This window comes from Ailuropoda melanoleuca, chromosome 15 (genome assembly GCF_002007445.2).
Source record: "Ailuropoda melanoleuca isolate Jingjing chromosome 15, ASM200744v2, whole genome shotgun sequence".
In the NCBI taxonomy this organism is placed as follows: domain Eukaryota; kingdom Metazoa; phylum Chordata; class Mammalia; order Carnivora; family Ursidae; genus Ailuropoda; species Ailuropoda melanoleuca.
Window position 1 is genome coordinate 15,958,324 of NC_048232.1, and position 19,271 is coordinate 15,977,594.

Consider the following 19,271-nt stretch of genomic DNA (forward strand, 5'->3'; position numbering starts at 1 on the left):
TTTTTTATTCATCTACCCTATGTGTTATGATTGGAGAGTTTAGTCCATTTATATTTAAAGTAATTGTTGATAGGTGTGTATTTATTGCCATTTTGTTTATTGTTTCCTTGGTGTTTTTGTGGTACTTCTCTGTTTCTTTTTCTTCTTTTGATGTCTTCCCTTGTGATTTGATGACTTTCTTTAGTGTTTTGTTTGGATTGCTTTCTATTTTTTGTGTATTTGTTACAGGATTTTAGTTTGTATTTTGTTACAGGATTTTGGATTTGGGTGGTTACCCTGAGGTTCGTATATAAGAACTTGTGTATATATGGCAGATTATTTTAAGCTGGTAGTTGCTTAAGTTCAGACACATTCTAAAAGCACTACGTTTTTATTCCCTTCACCCACATTTTATATTTCTGATGTCATGTTTTACATCTTTTATTTGTGTATCTATTAAGTAGTTATTGTAAATATAGTTGACTTTATTACTCTTGTCTTGTAACCTTCATACTAGCTTTATTAGGGGTTGATCAGCAACCCTTACTATATGTTTGTTTTTTATCAGTGAAATTTTTTTCTATCACATATTTTCTTATTTCTAATTATGGTCTTTTCCCTATGAAGTAGACCCTCTAATATTTCTTGTGAAACCCTTTTAGTAGTGATGAACTCCTATAGTTTTTGTTTATTTGGGAATTCTTTATCAGTTCTTCGGTTCTGAATGATAATCTTGTCTAGTAGTGTATCCTTGGTTGTAAGTTTCTTCCTTTTCGCACTTTGAATATATTGTCTGCACTTTCTTCTTGACTGATAGAAATTCCTTCACAGACCACAAAAGATAAATATGTCTATTTTGTGAAATTCACCAAACTGAAAAAAAATTCGTATGTAATTGAAAAGGTTGTTCAGAGGAAGCATACCTTTAATTTTCGGAGATGTGTGATGTTATGCACAACTTATGAATCGTTGAACACTAATTGAAAACTAATGATGTACTATATGTTGGGTAATTGAACATAATAAAAAAAAAAACAAAACCAAACCCCCCCCCACACACACACAAAATTAGTATCCAAAGAAGATTCCACCTAGAGATGGATCAGAATTGAGGTGCTGAAAGTTTCATTTAGTGAACTACAAAAAGCTTTTTAGTGTCCACTTTTCTAAAAAAGAAATGCTTTGTGCATTTGTTTGACAATATAAAATATACTAATGTCTATATAGAACTGTGTATGTAGAACTACATATGTATCTAGAACTGTATTTTACTGTAACATTGAATATTTTGCCTTTCATTTATTCAGCAATTATTTCTTGATTGCTAGTAATCCATCCATCTTTAGGCACATATATTCTCAGGGAACATATAGCACAGTTATGGAGATAGATACAAGCAGATAATTTTAATAGAAGTTGAGATTTATTGACTGTTACTATGTGCCAGGCACCGTTCTATGTGCTGTACATGTGTTAATTTGAATACTATTTAGAATTCCATTTATGTTGTTACTGTTTGCTTTGGGTATTCTAATATATATTTGTAACTGTTCACAGTCTATTTTGAGTTAATATTTTATTATTTCATGTAAAATGTAGAAACTTTGCAACTGTTTAGGGCTTATTTACTCTTCATTTCACCATCCTTTATGCAATAATTATCATATGTATGACCTACGTTACCTCTGTGTATATAGGAGAGAATGTTAAACTTTTTATTTTATTTTTATTTTAATGTTTTCTTATTATATTATGTTAGTCACCATACAGTACATCCCTGGTTTCTGATGTAAAGTTCGATGATTCATTAGTTGCATATAACACCCAGTGCACCATGCTATATGTGCCCTCCTTACTACCCATCACCAGTCTATCCTTTAAACCCTCGTGGTGGCCCCCATCCTGAGTTTGGAAGCTACATGTTAATTTAATCCTTTCAAAAGCCTACAATATGTAGGTGCTATTATTACCCGCATTTTGTAGATGAGGGTCTTAAGGCACGAAGAGGTTAATGTACCCCAGGTCATACATTAGAACCTTATAGACTTAGGATTTAAACCCATGTTTTCCTGGCTCCACAATTTACATTCTTAACTACCCACAGCATAGTACCTTGTTAAAAGTACTATCAGAGGAACACAGAAGGGAATGCTTAATTTAGGGGTTTAGGAAAGTTTCATTGAGAAAGTGATTATTTTAGCTGTTGACTGGTGAGTTAAAACTCAATAGGGAAAAATGTGGACAGAGTAAAAGGAGCCAGAGGGGAGGACGTTATAAGTAGAAATAAATCTGTGTCAGAGGCATAAAAGAGTGTGTGTGTGTGTGTGTGTGTGTGTGTGTGTGTGCGCGCGCGCGCGCTAGCAGTTACTATTAACTGGAGTATATTGTCAGAATTAATTAGTTGTATTTTAGTTTACAAAGTAGTATAATTTTATGAGTATTATATCGTTATATATAAATCACAGTTCCTAAAGATGAATTCCTGCCTTTTAATCTGGAAGGAAGCAATAAAATATAACTTGAACAGAAATTTTAAATTAAAAAAAACTATTTGTTTTTATTTTTGTTTTTAAAGATTTTATTTATTTATTTGAGAGAGAGGAAGAGAGAGAGCCCAAAGGAAGAGGGAGAAGCAGACTCCATGCTGAACAGGGAGCCCGATGTGGGGCTTAATCCCAGGACCCTGAGATCATGACCTGAGCTGAAGGCAGATGCTTAGACGCTTAACTGACTGGGCCATCCAGGCGCCCCCAAAATCTATTTGTTTTTAAAATAGATATCTCCTTCCCTTTCTCAACCTCTTTTCTGGTTTCAGGATTTTTCTGACAATTTTTAAATCTCTTCTAGTCTGTCTTCTCTTGTTTGTATGCTGTCGTCTTTTAGCGTACCGCCTTTACACAAATGTAGAAGAGTGCGATTAGGCTGTCAGCCCTCAGTATCCAGTTGCTTTCAGTCTTTTTTCTCCAATTCTAGCCCTTCTCCTTTCAAAGTGGAGACTGCTCCAGTTTGCATTATTTTCTGCTTCAGAAGTCTGTGGTAGATTGATAAGAATGTTCTTGCATGTTCTTAGATTAACTGGAGGTAGGAAAATTTGAGGACAATCCTCAAATATTGTGTTCTTTTTTGTGTGTTAGGCTGCAGAACAAGCAAAAGCAAGCCCAGCCTTGGTTGCCAAAGATCCTGGTACTGTGGCTAACAAAAAGGAAGAAGAAGATTTAGCAAAAGGTATGTTTTTAAGTCCTGGGTATTGGAAAGGTGGGAAGAAAATGGGTCCCTTACTTAATATTATTTTCCTGAGATATTTAAAAGACATAGGACTTTATGACTAATGCTGAAATCTACTTTTGCCCCTCTACAGTATCAAATAATACTCTTCTGAGACAGCTACTATTCATATATGTCCTTTCAGTCTATGTTGTAATGCTGTTTTTATTGCACTGTATATCCATAAACAATACCAGATACTTTTATGTGTCCATCATATTTTTTTCATAAGTAATTATACATACCATTTACAGTTTTTTTGCATGCTACAGTATGTCTAAGATCTATTCATAGTAAAACATATAAATCAAGTTCACTTGTTTTAACTATTGTATAATAGGCCAGTGTACTAATAAATATATACTGTAGTTTTATCTCTCCTGCTACTGATGGATGTTTGGGTTTTCTGGGATTTTTGTTTGTCCTTTTTTTTTTTTTATTACTAAAGTAGGCTGCATTGAATATTCTTATAAATATTTTCGTGTGTGTGTGTTGTGTGACTGCAGCTGGAATTTTTGGCTCATGGGGAAGTACATCTTCAACTTTGCTAAATAGTTTTATTATTTCCTTTGCCATTGGCAGTGTATGAAAGTTATTAATATCTTTAATCTCCTAAAAACATTTGGTATTGTCAGAGTTTAATTTTTGGGATTCTGATAGGTTGGAAGTAATGCCCAATTATCTTGACTTTTATTTCCTTGATTACTAGTGAGGCTGGGTCCTTTTTTGTATGTTTATTAAGTGTTCTGAATATCTCTCTTTTATTGAGTTGTTTTTTTGTTTTAAGATAATGATACATAGTCTTAATTTTGGATGTTACACTTTTGCCTGGTTTTAAGATTTTATTTACTTGAGAGAGAGAGTGAGAGAGCACAAGATGGGGGACCATCAGAGGGAGAAGCAGATTCCCCATTGAGCCGGGATCCTGATGCAGGCTCGATCCTGGGACTCTGGGATCACAACCTGAACCAGAGACAGTTGCTTAACTGACTGAGCCACCCAGGCACCTTTGCCTGTTATTTCTATTGTAGATATCTACTCTTGATATTTGGCTTTTACTTTAACTTTGATAATGGTGTGTTTTATCAAACAGAAGTTTTAAGTTTTGATGTAGTCAAAAGTTTTGCCTTTTTATTATGATTTTTGCTTTTTTATATCTTAAGATATTTTTCCTTACTCCCAAATCCTAAAAGGTACTTTCCTGTATTTTCTTATGATTGTTTTAAAGTTTTCTTTTTCCTTTTAGGTCTTTTATCAATGTAGAACAGAGGTGGAAGGGATGAAGAGTTGAAAGCAGGGTCATCAGTCTGTTCAGATTACATTGCAGAGCCTGAGTGACACATGGCAATGGCCTGCATTGGGGGAGGAGTGGAAGTGATAGAAGAAACACATTTGAGGGGCGCCTGGGTGGGTGGCTCAGTTGGTTAAGCATCTGACTCTTGATTTTGGCTCAGGTCATGATCTCAGGGTTGTGAGATCTAGCCTTGTCTCTCCCTCTCCCTCTGCCCCTCTAAAGTTTCCCTCTGAAACTTCGTTGTAGTTATTTCCAAGTTCCATTTCTTAGACTGATTACATAAGAATTAACTTCGGAGCCACAAAGTGCAGGTTCTCGGGTACTACCTTTGACACTCTGATTAGTAAGTCTTCATTGAGATTTGGGATTCTTGACTTCCCAGGTGATTTTGATTATCATTTTGGGAACAGAAGCTATAGAAATATATTAAAAAGATGAAAGAAAGTTAAAGTATCTGCAGCTAAATAAAAAAAGTGGATCTAAGAGATTATATCTTTTTAGTACCCAGAATACTTTAAATTTTATCCATTCAGTAAAAGTAGTTATTATGCAGGGCACCTGGCTGGCTCAGTTGGTAGAGCATGTGACTCTTGATCTTGGTGTTCTTATGAGTTCAAGCTTCATGTTGGATGTAGAGATGACATAAAAAAGATAAACTCTTAAAAAAAAATAGTCCTTATTCTGTTCAACTTTTTTATAGTTTATTCTTTAAACTTTCAGTTGTGAATGAATAAAATTGATGAAATTCTTTTTATTCAGTATGTCAAGATATGTCCTAGTTCCATCTCCACATTTAAAAGAATACCTTTTACCTTCAGATACCTTTTTGTTCTTCTTTGGATTGTCGGGTATATTAACTGGGTCTTTTTAACTCATTCTTTTCCAGCTATTGAGTTGTCCTTGAAGGACCAAAGGCAGCAGTCAACCACCCTTTCTACTTTGTACCCAAGCACATCCAATCTCTTAACTAACCACCAACATGAAGGCCGAAAAGTTCGTGCTATATATGACTTTGAAGCTGCTGAAGATAATGAACTTACTTTTAAAGCTGGAGAAATAATTACAGTTCTTGATGACAGGTGATGGATAATATCAAATTGATAATAAGTTGACATTCATATGAAAATATATAACATATTCTGTGTTTCATATTATTCCTGTTGAATGCCTTTACCAAAGGTAATAAGAAAAAATATTGATGTAGATATTTTCTGTGTGTGACTGATTGCTTTGCTTGTGTCATATTGTATGGATTCTTATTTGTAGTTTAATTTTTTTTCTCATCTCTTATTTAAATAATTTTTATTTGTTTTGGAGGCCTAGTTTATTCATTTTTTGTTCCATCTAATAATATAAATTATTAAATTAGTAAGATAAAGATTTTAGAAATTTTGCCAAATATGTGCATATATTTATGGAATTTGTTAGAAATACATAATATATTCAACTTATTCATTCACAAAAAACAGTATATTGGTCAAATTCATTTTACATGGAATTATTATACATTTACATTATTATGGGAGGTGATTCAGTACATCTGTTTATTTTGTTTTTTAATTTAAATTCAATTAACTAACATATAGTGTATTATTAGTTTCAGAGACAGAGTTCAGTGATTCATCTGCCTTATATAATACCCAGTGCTCATTACATCTTGTGCCCTCTTTCATGTCCATCACCCAGTTACCCTATCCCCCCACCCCCCTCCTTTCCAGAAATCCTCAGTTTGTTTCCTGTAAGTACATCTGGGTTTTGACTATAGTTTTATGTTTACTCAAAAATTGTTGCTAATGATTGTTACTGATAATAAAGTGCTAAAATTTGCAAGTGGTTTTAAAAACTAAATTAAAAAAAATTTAGGTTATTTCTATAGTTTACATTGTTTTCTTGAGTGAAAGAAAATGCGGTAAAGTTTGAGCTGTTTAGCTGGAAATTGCACAAAACCTTGATTGATCATTGATTGATTCATTCAAAAAATGTTCACCAAGAGCTTGCTAGCTTTCCTTATACCAGGCACCAAGGATACAGTGGTGAACCATGAGATGTATCTGAGTGTGTGTGTGTTCATTGTGAATGTTTTGTGCTCTAAACAGTGTCATCTGTCATGTTGTTTCTTGTGGGGGGAAAAGGTGCTAGTGTGTACAAGAGAGCACACTAATTTAGGAATGGATCTGAATTAAGAGCCTACCATTACCTTACTACAAAGGAGTCTTATAGGGAACCCATGAACTACCTGAAATTGAGGAGATCTTGTTTTGGGTACAAATTCAGAGCCTTGTATTCAATCTTCAAAGCTTTCACCAGCCTTCCAAAAGATAAAGAGCTGTGTGTTTAACACCTCTTTATCTTCTCTGAGGTTTCATCTTCTATTTGTAATAATGGTACATTCACTTTTTCCCTCACTGGATTGTTGGGGGATTCAAATCTGGTAATAATGCAAGTTAAACACTATAAAAGTTGAAGATTTATAGAGATAAAAATCTTTATTATAATCAAGCATTCTTTTTTGCTCCTCATTAGTGATCCCAACTGGTGGAAGGGTGAAACCCATCAAGGTATCGGGTTATTTCCCTCTAATTTTGTGACTGCTGATCTTACTGCTGAACCAGAAATGAGTAAGTATTTTCCAGTCTGTAAGTGGATGATAATCCACAACTGTCTTCTTAATAAAAGAGTAAATTCAACTTCATGGAAAGTTATAAGCTGAGCTGGGACTCTCAGATGTTAGTGCCTCCAAGGTGTTTATTAAGAATGCAGCTTGCGTGCTCGCTTCGGCAGCACATATACTAAAATTGGAGCGATACAGAGATTACCATGGTCCCCGTGCAAGGGTGACATGCACATTCATGAAGCATTCCATGTTTTTGTATTATATGTAGTGATGAATTGCTAAATTCTGCTCCTGAACCAGTATTGCACTGTATGTTAATTAACTGGAATTTAACTAAAAATTTAAAAAGAAAAAAGTGCAGCTTCCTAATCAGTAGATTATTTACCAGAAATCTTCTAATTATCTGCAAATTGAAATTATCTGTCTACCAGGATTATCCTTAATCAAATAATTGGGCAGACTATGGACTTTTCTTTAAAAATACTTGATATATACCATTATAAAACTGAAGATTAAGTGTTATGAAATTTATGCATTATGTATTTTCATTATCAGTTGATTAAATATGCAAATGCAGTGTAATCTCATAGAGAATTCTTTCTGTTCTAAGATTGAGGCCATTTCTTTAGTGTCTAGCCCCAAACTTGGAGGTAGTGGCCTGTAAGCAATATAATAGCTTTCCTAAGCTCCCATGTCAGATAGAAGGAGCCATAACTAATGATGTGAATAACTTTTTATTTGGTTTCCACACGTGTGCTACTAGGGGAAATAAACTAGAAAGTAGGGCGCAGGAGGAAAAGTGATAAAATTGGAAGGCATAATTGTTGGAGGAGATGTAACTACTGGTAACCTACCAAAATATTGGTAGGCAGTTCACTATATTTCTACATAATACTATACTTCACTAATCTTCATAACAGTGAGTCTGGGTCATCAAGATTAAGTCATAATCTCCTTTTTATGAAACGAATATGTTCCAGTATAAGATTTCCATTAGTGGTTGAAAGGTTTAGAATTTTAAGAGTTTGTGTATATAAGTTGGTAAGCTATAGTTGTCTGGCAAAATAATTCACCTCATCTCATCTTTCTATAATGCCAATAGAAGTGATCAAAGAGAGTTAGTTATAAGCTACAGGATGCTTAGGTCTTTTTTAGTTTATGAGAATTTTAAGAAAGGATCTTTGTCTTAGTCATCTTTTCATTTCCAGCAGCGCATAGTACTGAACTGTACCCAGAATACAGGCTATGTAAATATGTAAACAATAAATGATACGTATGTGTGTATATATACATATGTGTGTGTTTTCATATATATATATATACACGTGTGTGTGTGTATATGTGTGTGTGTGTGTGTGTATATATATATATATATATAAAAGATACCCTTTTCTTGAATAAGAATACTTCTTTTTCAAGAGAAGGCTTTAACAAGAAATTAGACATTACTTTTATCTTTGATGAAACAAAGATGTCTCCTAATTATTGCCAAGTTGTCCCATGTCATTTTCTGACTGATTTATGACATAGGCAGAGTCCTGATACCCATTCTAGTAATGGAGTTCTTTTTTGTTAGAACTCAAAAAATATGTTGTAGAACCTTTTTAAATGGCAGTGTATTGCATGCCAACTTTTTAACCCGGGCTTATGGTGGTGATTTTTTTCTTTGTTTCTTTGAGGTTTGGGTTCCTTGTTTTTGTTTTTGTCTCAGTAAGCTGTTGGGAAAGATGGAATTGTCTTGGACTTCTGTTCAAGATGAAATCCAAGATCTCATGGATCATGTAGCCAACTCACGTTTTCCCCCATCATATAGCAGGGCAGCTTCAAAATGAGCATTCTAGATCTTCCTGTGTTTCACTCTGGACTACTGAAAAGAAGAGCAGGAACAGAAGAGCTTCTATAGTGGAATTGTAGTTCTTGAGTTTGGGAAATGAGTTAGCATGATCTTCTTGGCATTCTTCTTCTTCTTCTTCTTCTTTTTTTAAGATTTTATTTATTTGAGAGAGAGAGAGAGAGCATGTGAGAGGGTCGGGTCGGAGGGAGAACCAGACTCCCTGCTCAGCAGGGAGTCTAATGTGGGCCTCCATCCCAGGACCCCAGGATCATGACCGGAGCCGAAGGCAGATGCTTAACCGACTGAGCCATCCACGCACCCCTTCATAGCATTATTCTTTATGAGGAAACAGAAGCCCACTTTACTTAATGTCCTGTACAAGTACCTGCCCTGCTTAGCTTGTTTTTCTTTTGGATGTGTAGGAAGATATGAAAACAGTTTATTTTGTGTATATACATACACACACACACACACTTATGCACGCACATATATTTGGTAATAGTATTAGTGCCTGTGAGAAGAAGCACTAAAAACTTGTGCCTGGCCAGCTGTTAAGGTGTCCAGTCTACCATGTGTTCGCTTATGGGTAGGAGCAAATGCAGTGCTTTCCCAGCGCTCTACTTGTTAATAGCTCAAGATATAAAAAGCAGAAATATCTCTAGTACATGTCTCTTTTACCCCCTAGGAAAATAAAATCAGCTGAAACTTTTGTGTGTGTATAGAATTTTGCTTTATGGTGACTTGAATGGGATGAATGGAAATTAAATTATCTACATTTTATATAGAAGCTTACAGCACAGAATATGTAAGTGGTATGAGTTCCTGTTCTCAGAGTAAAATATCATCGGCCAGATTCCAGTATGTGGGCTGGTAGCACCAGATAGATTGGTATTTAAATCCAGGCTGTGTCATATATTAACTTTCTCCTGTGCAAGCGTTTTTAATATTGCTGTGTCGCTGTTAACCTCATTTTTAAAATGGGTGTATCTTATAAGATGGTAGAAGATATTCATTTGGGAGGAAATGTAATATTCTGTTATGCACATTTAATAGTTTAATTAATATTATTTCCTTTCCCTAATTCAGCTCCATTCCCAAACCCCTTTTCATCTTGCTTCTTAATATTTTTATGAATACTGGTTAACCACATTGGTACAAGGATGAGAAATGCAGAAAGGAAGTTCATTCCTTTAAAGTCGTGTGGGCCTCTCAGTATGTTGGAGGAGAAGGTTAATTGCTCTATTAATCATAACCTTATATTTACTAGTTAATGATATATTGAATAGTTTTTAAAGACCGCCTTGTTAAGCAAGAGAAATATGTGCTTCTGGCCTGTGGTTTGCAGATCCCTTCATAACCACATTTTTATTTCAAAGAATAATGTAACTAAAAAAATGCAGGCTGATTTAGTGGAAAATTCAGATCACTGCCCATGCCACTTGTAAAGTTCTCCACTGACCTGAATGTCATTCTCCTAGTAAAAAGTCTGACGGGCTTGCCAGAGAACGTATAGCTGACTTTCCATTTCACTACATTGAAATAGCATGGTCTTTCAAATGAGATTTTTCTTTGAAGAAACTGGTAATTTAAAAGAGGACTTATTTTAATTTGTAGAGTTCATTTATGACCGTGTAAAACTTTACTTTTTTTTTTTAACTCTCATATGTACATGAGATATATATGAGAAATATACCTCTTATTTTTAGTGAAGTATCTTTTACAGAAAATGTAAAATCTTAAGAGAAAATTAAGAAATCTTCACAGAATTCCATAAAATAATGTTCTCCCATTATTGCCTAAATCTGTACTCTAATTATTCCTTAAATTGAGTCTCTCAGATTGAAAGGAATAAAAGAAAAATCCAAATTCTCTCGTGTAATTTAAAGTGCTTTAAATAGAATTTTAAGTTTATTATAAGGAAAAGATAAATATTACATGTTTTACAGTTAAGACGGAGAAGAAGACGGTACAATTTAGTGATGATATCCAAGTAGAAACAATAGAGCCAGAACCGGAACAAGCCTTTATTGATGAAGTAAGTGATTTCCTCTGTGCGAGTTGTTTGTACTTGGGATTGAAGTTGAAGAGCTGTTGTTGTCTTCTTTAAAAAAAATTGGTTTCTTGATTAATCGAGTATTTTATGTTATAAAATTCAAGCAATATAGACAAAGCAAAGATTGTCTTTGAAACTGTCTCTCTAGTCTCATTATTTAAAATTCCTGCTTAGTATTCCATCGAATCGGTTTGTATGATATAATTATTTTACTATTGGAACTCAGGTTTTTTGCAGGGTTTTTTTTTTTTATTGCAAACACGGTTGTAGTGAAAATCTTTTGGATGGAATATATTTAATAGAATATGTGACTTTTATTTGCAAAGATCAGTATTTAATGCTCTGGAAATTACATCCTTTGTAACATTTTAAACTTACGATGAAAAATAATATGTCATCTTTGAAATATTTGAAGGGATTTTATAGGTTTTTGCCTTCTTTGGGAGGAACCATAAACAGAAAGTTTGAAGAGTACTCTTTTAGAGAAACAGACTGTTGAAGACTGTGCGGAGCCAGGGAATCTAACTGAATCGGGGAAAGTAATGTTTGACCAATTACGTTGCATAAGAAAATGTGTGTAGAGTCATTCTAGTGGTCGGTATAGAAATCTTATTTCTCTGATATTAGATAATTTCAAATAGGTGTAATTTTCTGTAAACAAATAAAAATTATCCAGATGTTAGTTGACTGCCTCATGTTACCCCCACTACCCTCCACTTTTTTTTTCTTTGCTGTAGGCAAACTTTTCTGACACATGCCTTCTTTTCTAGGCTATTTAAACTGAAAATTGTGAATCTTATACATTGAAAAATAGTATCCATTACAAGATATAAAATTCTTTTGATTTTAGAAGAGTTTTTTATATACTTGTGTCATTTTCACTGTCCAGTGATTAGTTCATCTCTCAAGCTGTTCTTTGTAGACACAGAGTCTGTTTTGGCTTAAGTGACTGGATAAAATTGGTAGTCTTCTACGTTATTTACCTAATGTACCTATGGTTAGTAACGTAACCATGTAAAAACCGTGCATGGAGAAAACTTTGTTATTATTACAGTATTGTTCTTTGGTACATGAGATCAGTATTTTGATTCTTAATAACTTATATATAGGTACATATACACTTGTATAATATATAGATGTACTTATATAATGATGGCTTCATTAGTTCCATTGGTTTTTATAAGGGAAGATTCTGAAATCTGAGTCCTTGCTTTGAGATGCCTTCCAGCATTTCACATAGGAAAATAGAGAAACCACAAATCTTCCTTTTATAACAGACTGAAATATTGGTGGAAAGAAAATGTAGAATAAAACGTTATGGCCCTACTCAGAAGGAGAAGAGCTGTAATATAGCTGAGCTATGCCTCACTGAAACAGCTGCTGTATTCACCATGGTGGAGAAGCAATAACGAGTTGTTAGTCATAAGTAATGCCATCTTGAGAGAGAAGTTACACCTGTCAGCATGGCAAGGCTACAGCTGCTCCAAAACAAAATGACACAGAAATCCACAAGCATGACATAGCATATTGAAGAACTCACACATTTTAAGTTTAAATATGGCTCTGTTTCTTCTCATTTAAGAGAGTCTCTGTTAGCAGTTTCAAAAGTAAGTGGGAAGAGCTTTCAAGGCTCTGACTTCACATGTTACTAAAGAGAACAGATACTAAATACGTAAAGGCAAAATTGGAGTCTCCATATGAATCACCAAAATTCTCCATCCATTATCTGATTAATGAAGTGAGACCATATTGTTGCATAACGATTTGTTGCCTTTTTAATTAACTATTTAATTCCTTTAGGACAAAATGGACCAGTTGCTACAGATGTTGCAAAGTACAGATCCCAGTGATGACCAGCCAGATCTTCCAGAGTTACTTCATCTTGAAGGTAGACTTTGTTTTCCATTAACCTTACACATAAAGAATAACCAGAGATTATACCCAGTGTTCTGTTACAGAATGCTTTTATATTTAAATAAAGTTGAGAATGATATAAAAAATGTTAACATTTCCACTCCTCTATGACCTAGTCTCACTTATATGGATATCCATGAGGAATGTGCTTTCTTTTGCTGTGTTTTCTTATGTTTCTTTAAATCTTGTTATCTTAGCAATGTGTCACCAGATGGGACCTCTCATTGATGAAAAGCTGGAAGATATTGATAGGTAAAAGAACATGTGCTGTATCTATATTGTATATCTTCTTCCCTGAAGTTCTCTTTAAGTGCATACTGGGATAGAGCTGCCTTTTTATTATTTTTTTATTTTAAAGATATGCCAGAAGAACCAGTTCTCATTCACTATAGATATGGGAATTAGAATTAGAAACACCTGCCTTTTTTTTTTTTAAGGTGAGCATTTATTTCACCTTAATTATATTAGTCTTTTTAAAAAAAATAATGGTTACCTATTGTGGTCATTGTAATGCTTTAAGTGGCATTACCAGTGCCCACAAATGACCCACCCATCTCTCTTTACTAGGGACACCTAGTTATTTCAAGGTAAAGTTAAGTACAGTAATAAGCTGGAGTTCTCCCAGCACAGTGCCTTAAGCAGTTTTGGTTGCCTTGGAGCTAAAACAGGATATTTTCTGCCATAAGGTTAAATTTTTAGTAATGTCTACTTATATTACTGTTTGCTATTTTATGTGCCTTCTTACTTAGAACATCGTATCATTTAAATAGCATTGTGTTTGAAATTACTGTGTAATATTTCAGAAAACATTCAGAACTCTCAGAACTTAATGTTAAAGTGATGGAAGCACTTTCACTGTATACCAAGTTAATGAATGAAGATCCAATGTATTCCATGTATGCAAAATTACAGAATCAGCAGTATTATATGCAGTCATCTGGTGTTTCTGGTTCTCAGGTAAGCTTTTAAAAAATCAAGTATATCATTTTATTTTTTATTTTTATTTTTTTAAAGATTTTATTTTAGAAAGAGCATGTGAGTGGAGGGCGTGGCAAAGGGAAAGGGAGAGAGAGAGAATCTCAAGCAGACTCCCCACTTAGTGCAGAGCCTCACTTGGGGCTCCACCTCAGACCCTGAGATCATGACCTGAGCCAAAGTCAAGAGTTGGATGCTTACTGACTGAGCCACCCAGGTAGCCCCTCAAGTGTATCATTTAAAATTTTTAATATATTTAAGATTATTTGGAATAGCTGTGTTTTTGTAAAATGTGAAACTTTCTGAAAGTAATCTTAAAGTTTAAAAGAATTTTTTACTTGATAAATACAATGTATAATACACTAATTATTCCAGTTATTCTTTTTAAAAAATTGTTTTTCTTCAAGGGTGTGCATCAGAATTACTAATCAAACTTAAAAAAACAAAAATACACGTTCTTTGGCACCACCCAAAACCTATTGAATCAAAATGTTCAAGAGTAAAACCCAAACATCTATATATTTCTAAAACTCCATATGTAATTATCTGGTTAAGAACTGCATTTTTTGTCTGATTATTACTAAATTATTACTGAATTTTTCTGGGTATCTGCAGCTTTTGGTTTTATAGTAAGTTGCTTTAATCTTAGTTTTTCCCTCTTCCTTCAAAGAGGTAGAATGTAATATAGAGAGACCTTTTCCCGTTATTCACCCTAAGCAACTATTTCAAGAGCCCTTTTCCGACAAACTCAGTAAGCTTACTGTATAGGGAATAATTAGGCAGGCACTCCATTTTACTTATGCAGAGTGGCACAGACTTTGTGCAGATTAATTTTTTTCTTAAAAAATGGCCCACTTCCCCTGAAATGAGGGGCCAGATTCCTGGAGCTGAGCAGTCAGATTTGAGCAACATGTGGCTAGGTGACACGTACTCATACCCTCTGATACCAGTTTGAGACAAAAACAAAAACTCTTCATGTTTCATTTGCAAAGTACAAAAGCAGTGCATTTAAGAAGACTGGAATAGCTCTGTTTATAATTAAGACCTTCTGTATTTTGATGTGTGGTGAGTCTCTTATGGCTTAAAAGAAGTGCTAAGATGATTGTGTTACTACTATCGTAACAGCTGGTAAGAGTCTGACTACATAGACAATGGAGTTCTCTTTTCAAATATATGAAATGGAAGGATCTAATGAATACTACAGAAATTTAGAATATTACATGTGTTTAAGATTTGGGGCATTTAAGTGGTCAATCTCTTTAGAGTAAAATAAGTATAGTTTTTAAATGCATGAGTGGTCAAACAATAGCCCAAAGGCCAAATCCAGCCTCCCACCTGTTTTTTTTTTTAACAAACTTTTGCTGTAACACAGCCATCCTTACTCATTTATACATTGTTCCTGGCTGCTTTCTATATGGGCAGAATTCAGAGAGGCCCACAAAGCCTTAAATATTTATTATCTGGGCTTTTGTAAAAATGTTTGCTGACACCTGCTTTTGAAAGTTAGCTTGCTCTGTGTTCACTGAACTGTAATGTAGGAAATATAAATTGTATCTATAAGTAAATGCAGTCTATTGACATGAAACGGTGAATTCAAAGATACTTCTTAAACATTTTTTTGGGATTCCTTTTAGGAAAGTACTTAAAATATCAATATGGAAAGAGAGATGATATTAGTATAAAGTTTCAAGATAAATTCCTTTACTGCTTCTACATGAGATAAACGCAAGTTTAGCTCATGTTTACCTAAGAACAAAAATCATCGGAAGCCCACTACACTGAAAAGTTTTTTTTTTTAAATGCCTATCAAAAGAAGTAACTTTTAAAAAGATTTCAGAGATTTCATTGTTGTTCACTTCGTAACTGAATGTCTTTACAAAGAAATTTTGGCATACCTTTTAAAATCTTACAAAATGTAATTTTTTTTTTTTTAATCATGAACTGTTGTAGGTATATCCAGGGCCTCCCCAAAGTGGTGCTTACCTGGTTGCAGGAAGCGCACAGATGAGCCATCTCCAGAGCTACAGTCTTCCTCCAGAGCAACTGTCTTCTCTCAGCCAAGGAGCAGTTCCACCATCTGTAAACCCAGCCCTTCCCAGTCAGCAGACTCAGGCTTCTTACCCTAAGTAATTTGATTTTTGACTGTTGTTTTGCTGTTGTTTGGAGTTAGTGCTGTTATAACTCTTAAATGCCTCCAATCACCTGTAACAGTAAGAGCTGCATAAGAAAAACCTAGGATAGATGCCATCACTAACACCAGATGATCAGCTCCATTTGTGGTTCTACCTGAAACACTGCATCATTGCATTTACTAGCCAGCAAGTTAGTCTTCTGTCTTACTGACTCACTGAACTGCTCTATTCAAGTCTTGGTTCTGTATTTTTTAAAATTCCTATCATTTTTCTTTTTATCAAGGTGAAATTGTTTAAGTTTCAGATGAACATTTTAATTCTTTATCTGTATGCACTATAAAGTGATAGCCACTAAAAATCTAGTTACATCCATCACCATTCAGTAGACCTCCTTGAACCATTCTACCCACCCCCTCACCCTCTTCCCCTCTGGTAACCTCCAGTCTGTTCTCTGTATGAGTTTGGTTTGGTGGTGGTTGGATTTTTTTTTAGATTCCACAGAAATCATATGATATTTGTCTTTTTCTGATTTATTCCACTTAACATGACAGTACTTTTAAGGTCCATGCATGTTGTCTCAAGTGGTAAGATTTCATGCCTGAGTAGTATATATACACTACATATACTACTATACACATACACCCACACCCACACATCTTCTTTATCGATTAATACATCAGTGGACATTTTGGTTATTTCCATTCCTTGGCTATTGTAAATAATCCTGCAGTGAACATAAGGGTGGATATATCTTTTCAAATCAATATTTTCATATTCTTCAGATAAATACCCAGAAGAGGAACAGCTGGATCATATAGTTATTCTATTCTTAATTTTTTGAGGAATCTCCATATTGTTGGGTGCACCACTTTACATTTCCACCAACAGTATATGATGATTTCCTTTTTTGTACTGCGTCATCAGCACTTGTTATTTCTTGTCTTTTTGATAATACCCATTCTAATTGGTGTAAGGTGATACCTCGTTGTGATTTTGATTTGCATTTCCATGATAATTACTGATGTTGAACATCTTTCCTGTGCCTCTTTGCCGTCTTTAGGTCTTCTTTGGAAAAATGTTTATTCATATCATCTTCCCCCTTTTTAAATTGGATTGTTTGGTTTCTTGTTGTTGAGTTATATGAATTCTTTATATATTTTGGATATTAATCCCCTGTCAGATATATGATTTGCAAAAACTTTCTCCCATTCAGTAGTTTGCCTTTTCATTTTGATGATGGTTTCTTCTGCTGTGCAGAAGAAGCTTTTTATTTTGATGTAATCCCATTTATTCATTCATTTTTTGTTTGTTTCTCTTGCCTTTGGAGTCAGATCCACAGAGATACTGCTAAGATTGATGTCAAAGAGCTTATTACCACTTGTGATTTCTTCTAGGAAATTTTATGGTATCAGGTTTTACATTCAAGTCTTTAATCCATTTTGAATTAATTTTTGTGTATAATATAAGCTGGTAGTCTAGTTTCATTCTTTTGCATTTGGCTATCCTGTATTGCCAACACCTTTTACTGAAGATACTGTCCTTTCTACATTGTATGTTCTTGGCTTCTTTGTTGTAAATTAATTGTCCCTATGTGTATGGGTGTAATTTTGAGCTTTCAGTGTTGTCCCACTGATCTGTGTGCTTTTGTCTTCCCTCTTAAAACCACATTTGCAGCATCCCATAGGTATTTCTGTTGATTTGTCTCTAGGTTTTTTAATTTTTTTTTATTTCTTTATTGAGTTAGTGATGTTCCATAGCATATTGTTTAATCTCATCTATTTGTAGTTTTTCCAATTTTCTTCATCATGGCCAGAGAAGATGCTTGATGTGATTTCAGTTTTCCTGAATTTATTGAGACTTGTTTTGTAGTCTGACATGTGATCTGTCCTAGACTGTGTTCCATATGCATTTGAGAAGAGTGTGTATTCTGTTCTTCTTGGATGGTGTGTTCTTTAAATATCTATTAAGTTCATCTGGTCCAATATGTTGTTTAAGGCTGATGTTTTTTATTGATTTTCTGTTGGGATGATCTACCCATTGATATAAGTGGGATGTTAAAGTTCCCTACTGTTACTGTATTATTTCCATTCCTCTCTTTAGGTCTGTTAATAATTACTTTGTATATGTTATTGCTCCTATGTTGGATGCATATATATTTATAGATGTTGTGTTTTTTTTGGATTGACCTTTTATATCATTATGTAATGCCCTTTGTCTATTACAGTCTTCCTTTTTTTTTTTTAAGATTTTATTTTATTTATTTGAGAGAGTACAAGGTGGGAGGGTGCAGAGGGAGAAGCAGAGTCCCCACTGAGCAGAGAAACTGACACGGTGCTTGATCCCAGGACCCTGAGATCATGACCTGAGGTGAAGACAATTGCTTAACTGACTGAGCCACCCAGGCTCAGTTTATTTAGTCTTCTGATGCTTATTTTGTCTAATGTGAGTATAGCTACTTCAGCTTTCTTTTTGTTTCCATTTGCATGGAATATCTTTCTCTAGCCCTTCATTTACAGTCTGTTTCTGTCCTTACTTTGAAGTTAAGTCTTTTGTAGGCTGCATATAGATGGGTCATGTTTTTTATCTATTCATCTATTCCATCTTTTTTGATTAGAGAGTTTAGTCCATTTACATTTAAACTAATTATAGATAAGTATATGTTACATGCCACTTTGTTAATTGTTTTCTGGCTATTTTCATAGTTCCTCTCTATTCCTTCACTTTCTCTCCTCCCTTGTGGTTTGATGACTTTCTTTAGTGTATGTTTAGATTTTTTTCTCATTTTCTTTTGTATATTTACTGTAAGTTTTTGCTTCGTGGTTACCATGAGGTTCACATATAACTTGCTGTGCATATTACTTTGTTTTGAATTGATAGCAACTTAAATTTGAACACATTCCAAAACTTTACATTTTTTCCCTCTACCTCCGTTTTTTATATGTTTGGTTTGTCATTTTGCATTTTTTATTTTAAATGTCCCTTAACTAATTATTACAGTTTTAGTAAATTTTACTGTTTTTGCATTTTATTTTATTTTATTTATTTATTTTTTTTAAAGATTTTATTTATTTATTTGACAGAGATAGAGACAGCGCGAGAGATGGAACACAAGCAGGGGGAGTGGGAGAGGAAGAAGCAGGCTCATAGCGGAGGAGCCTGATGTGGGACTCGATCCCATAACGCTGTGATCACGCCCTGAGCTGAAGGCAGAC

The 19,271-nt window shown here is 34.2% G+C and overlaps 1 protein-coding gene and 1 non-coding gene across 2 annotated transcripts in view; both read left to right on the plus strand.

The window, feature by feature from the left end:
• The window catches only part of STAM (signal transducing adaptor molecule), a 92,378-nt gene that overhangs the window by 62,895 nt on the left and 10,212 nt on the right, over positions 1 to 19,271 (plus strand). Inside the window, exons 6-13 of the mRNA XM_002918632.4 lie at positions 3,114 to 3,204; positions 5,424 to 5,616; positions 7,061 to 7,155; positions 10,932 to 11,020; positions 12,839 to 12,926; positions 13,150 to 13,204; positions 13,756 to 13,909; positions 15,878 to 16,053. Coding sequence (XP_002918678.1) covers positions 3,114 to 3,204; positions 5,424 to 5,616; positions 7,061 to 7,155; positions 10,932 to 11,020; positions 12,839 to 12,926; positions 13,150 to 13,204; positions 13,756 to 13,909; positions 15,878 to 16,053 — 941 coding nt within the window. The remainder of the gene's footprint in view (positions 1 to 3,113; positions 3,205 to 5,423; positions 5,617 to 7,060; positions 7,156 to 10,931; positions 11,021 to 12,838; positions 12,927 to 13,149; positions 13,205 to 13,755; positions 13,910 to 15,877; positions 16,054 to 19,271) is intronic.
• LOC117796552 lies at positions 7,303 to 7,406 on the plus strand. The gene has a single exon (XR_004621104.1). It is a non-coding gene; the product is annotated as a U6 spliceosomal RNA (small nuclear RNA).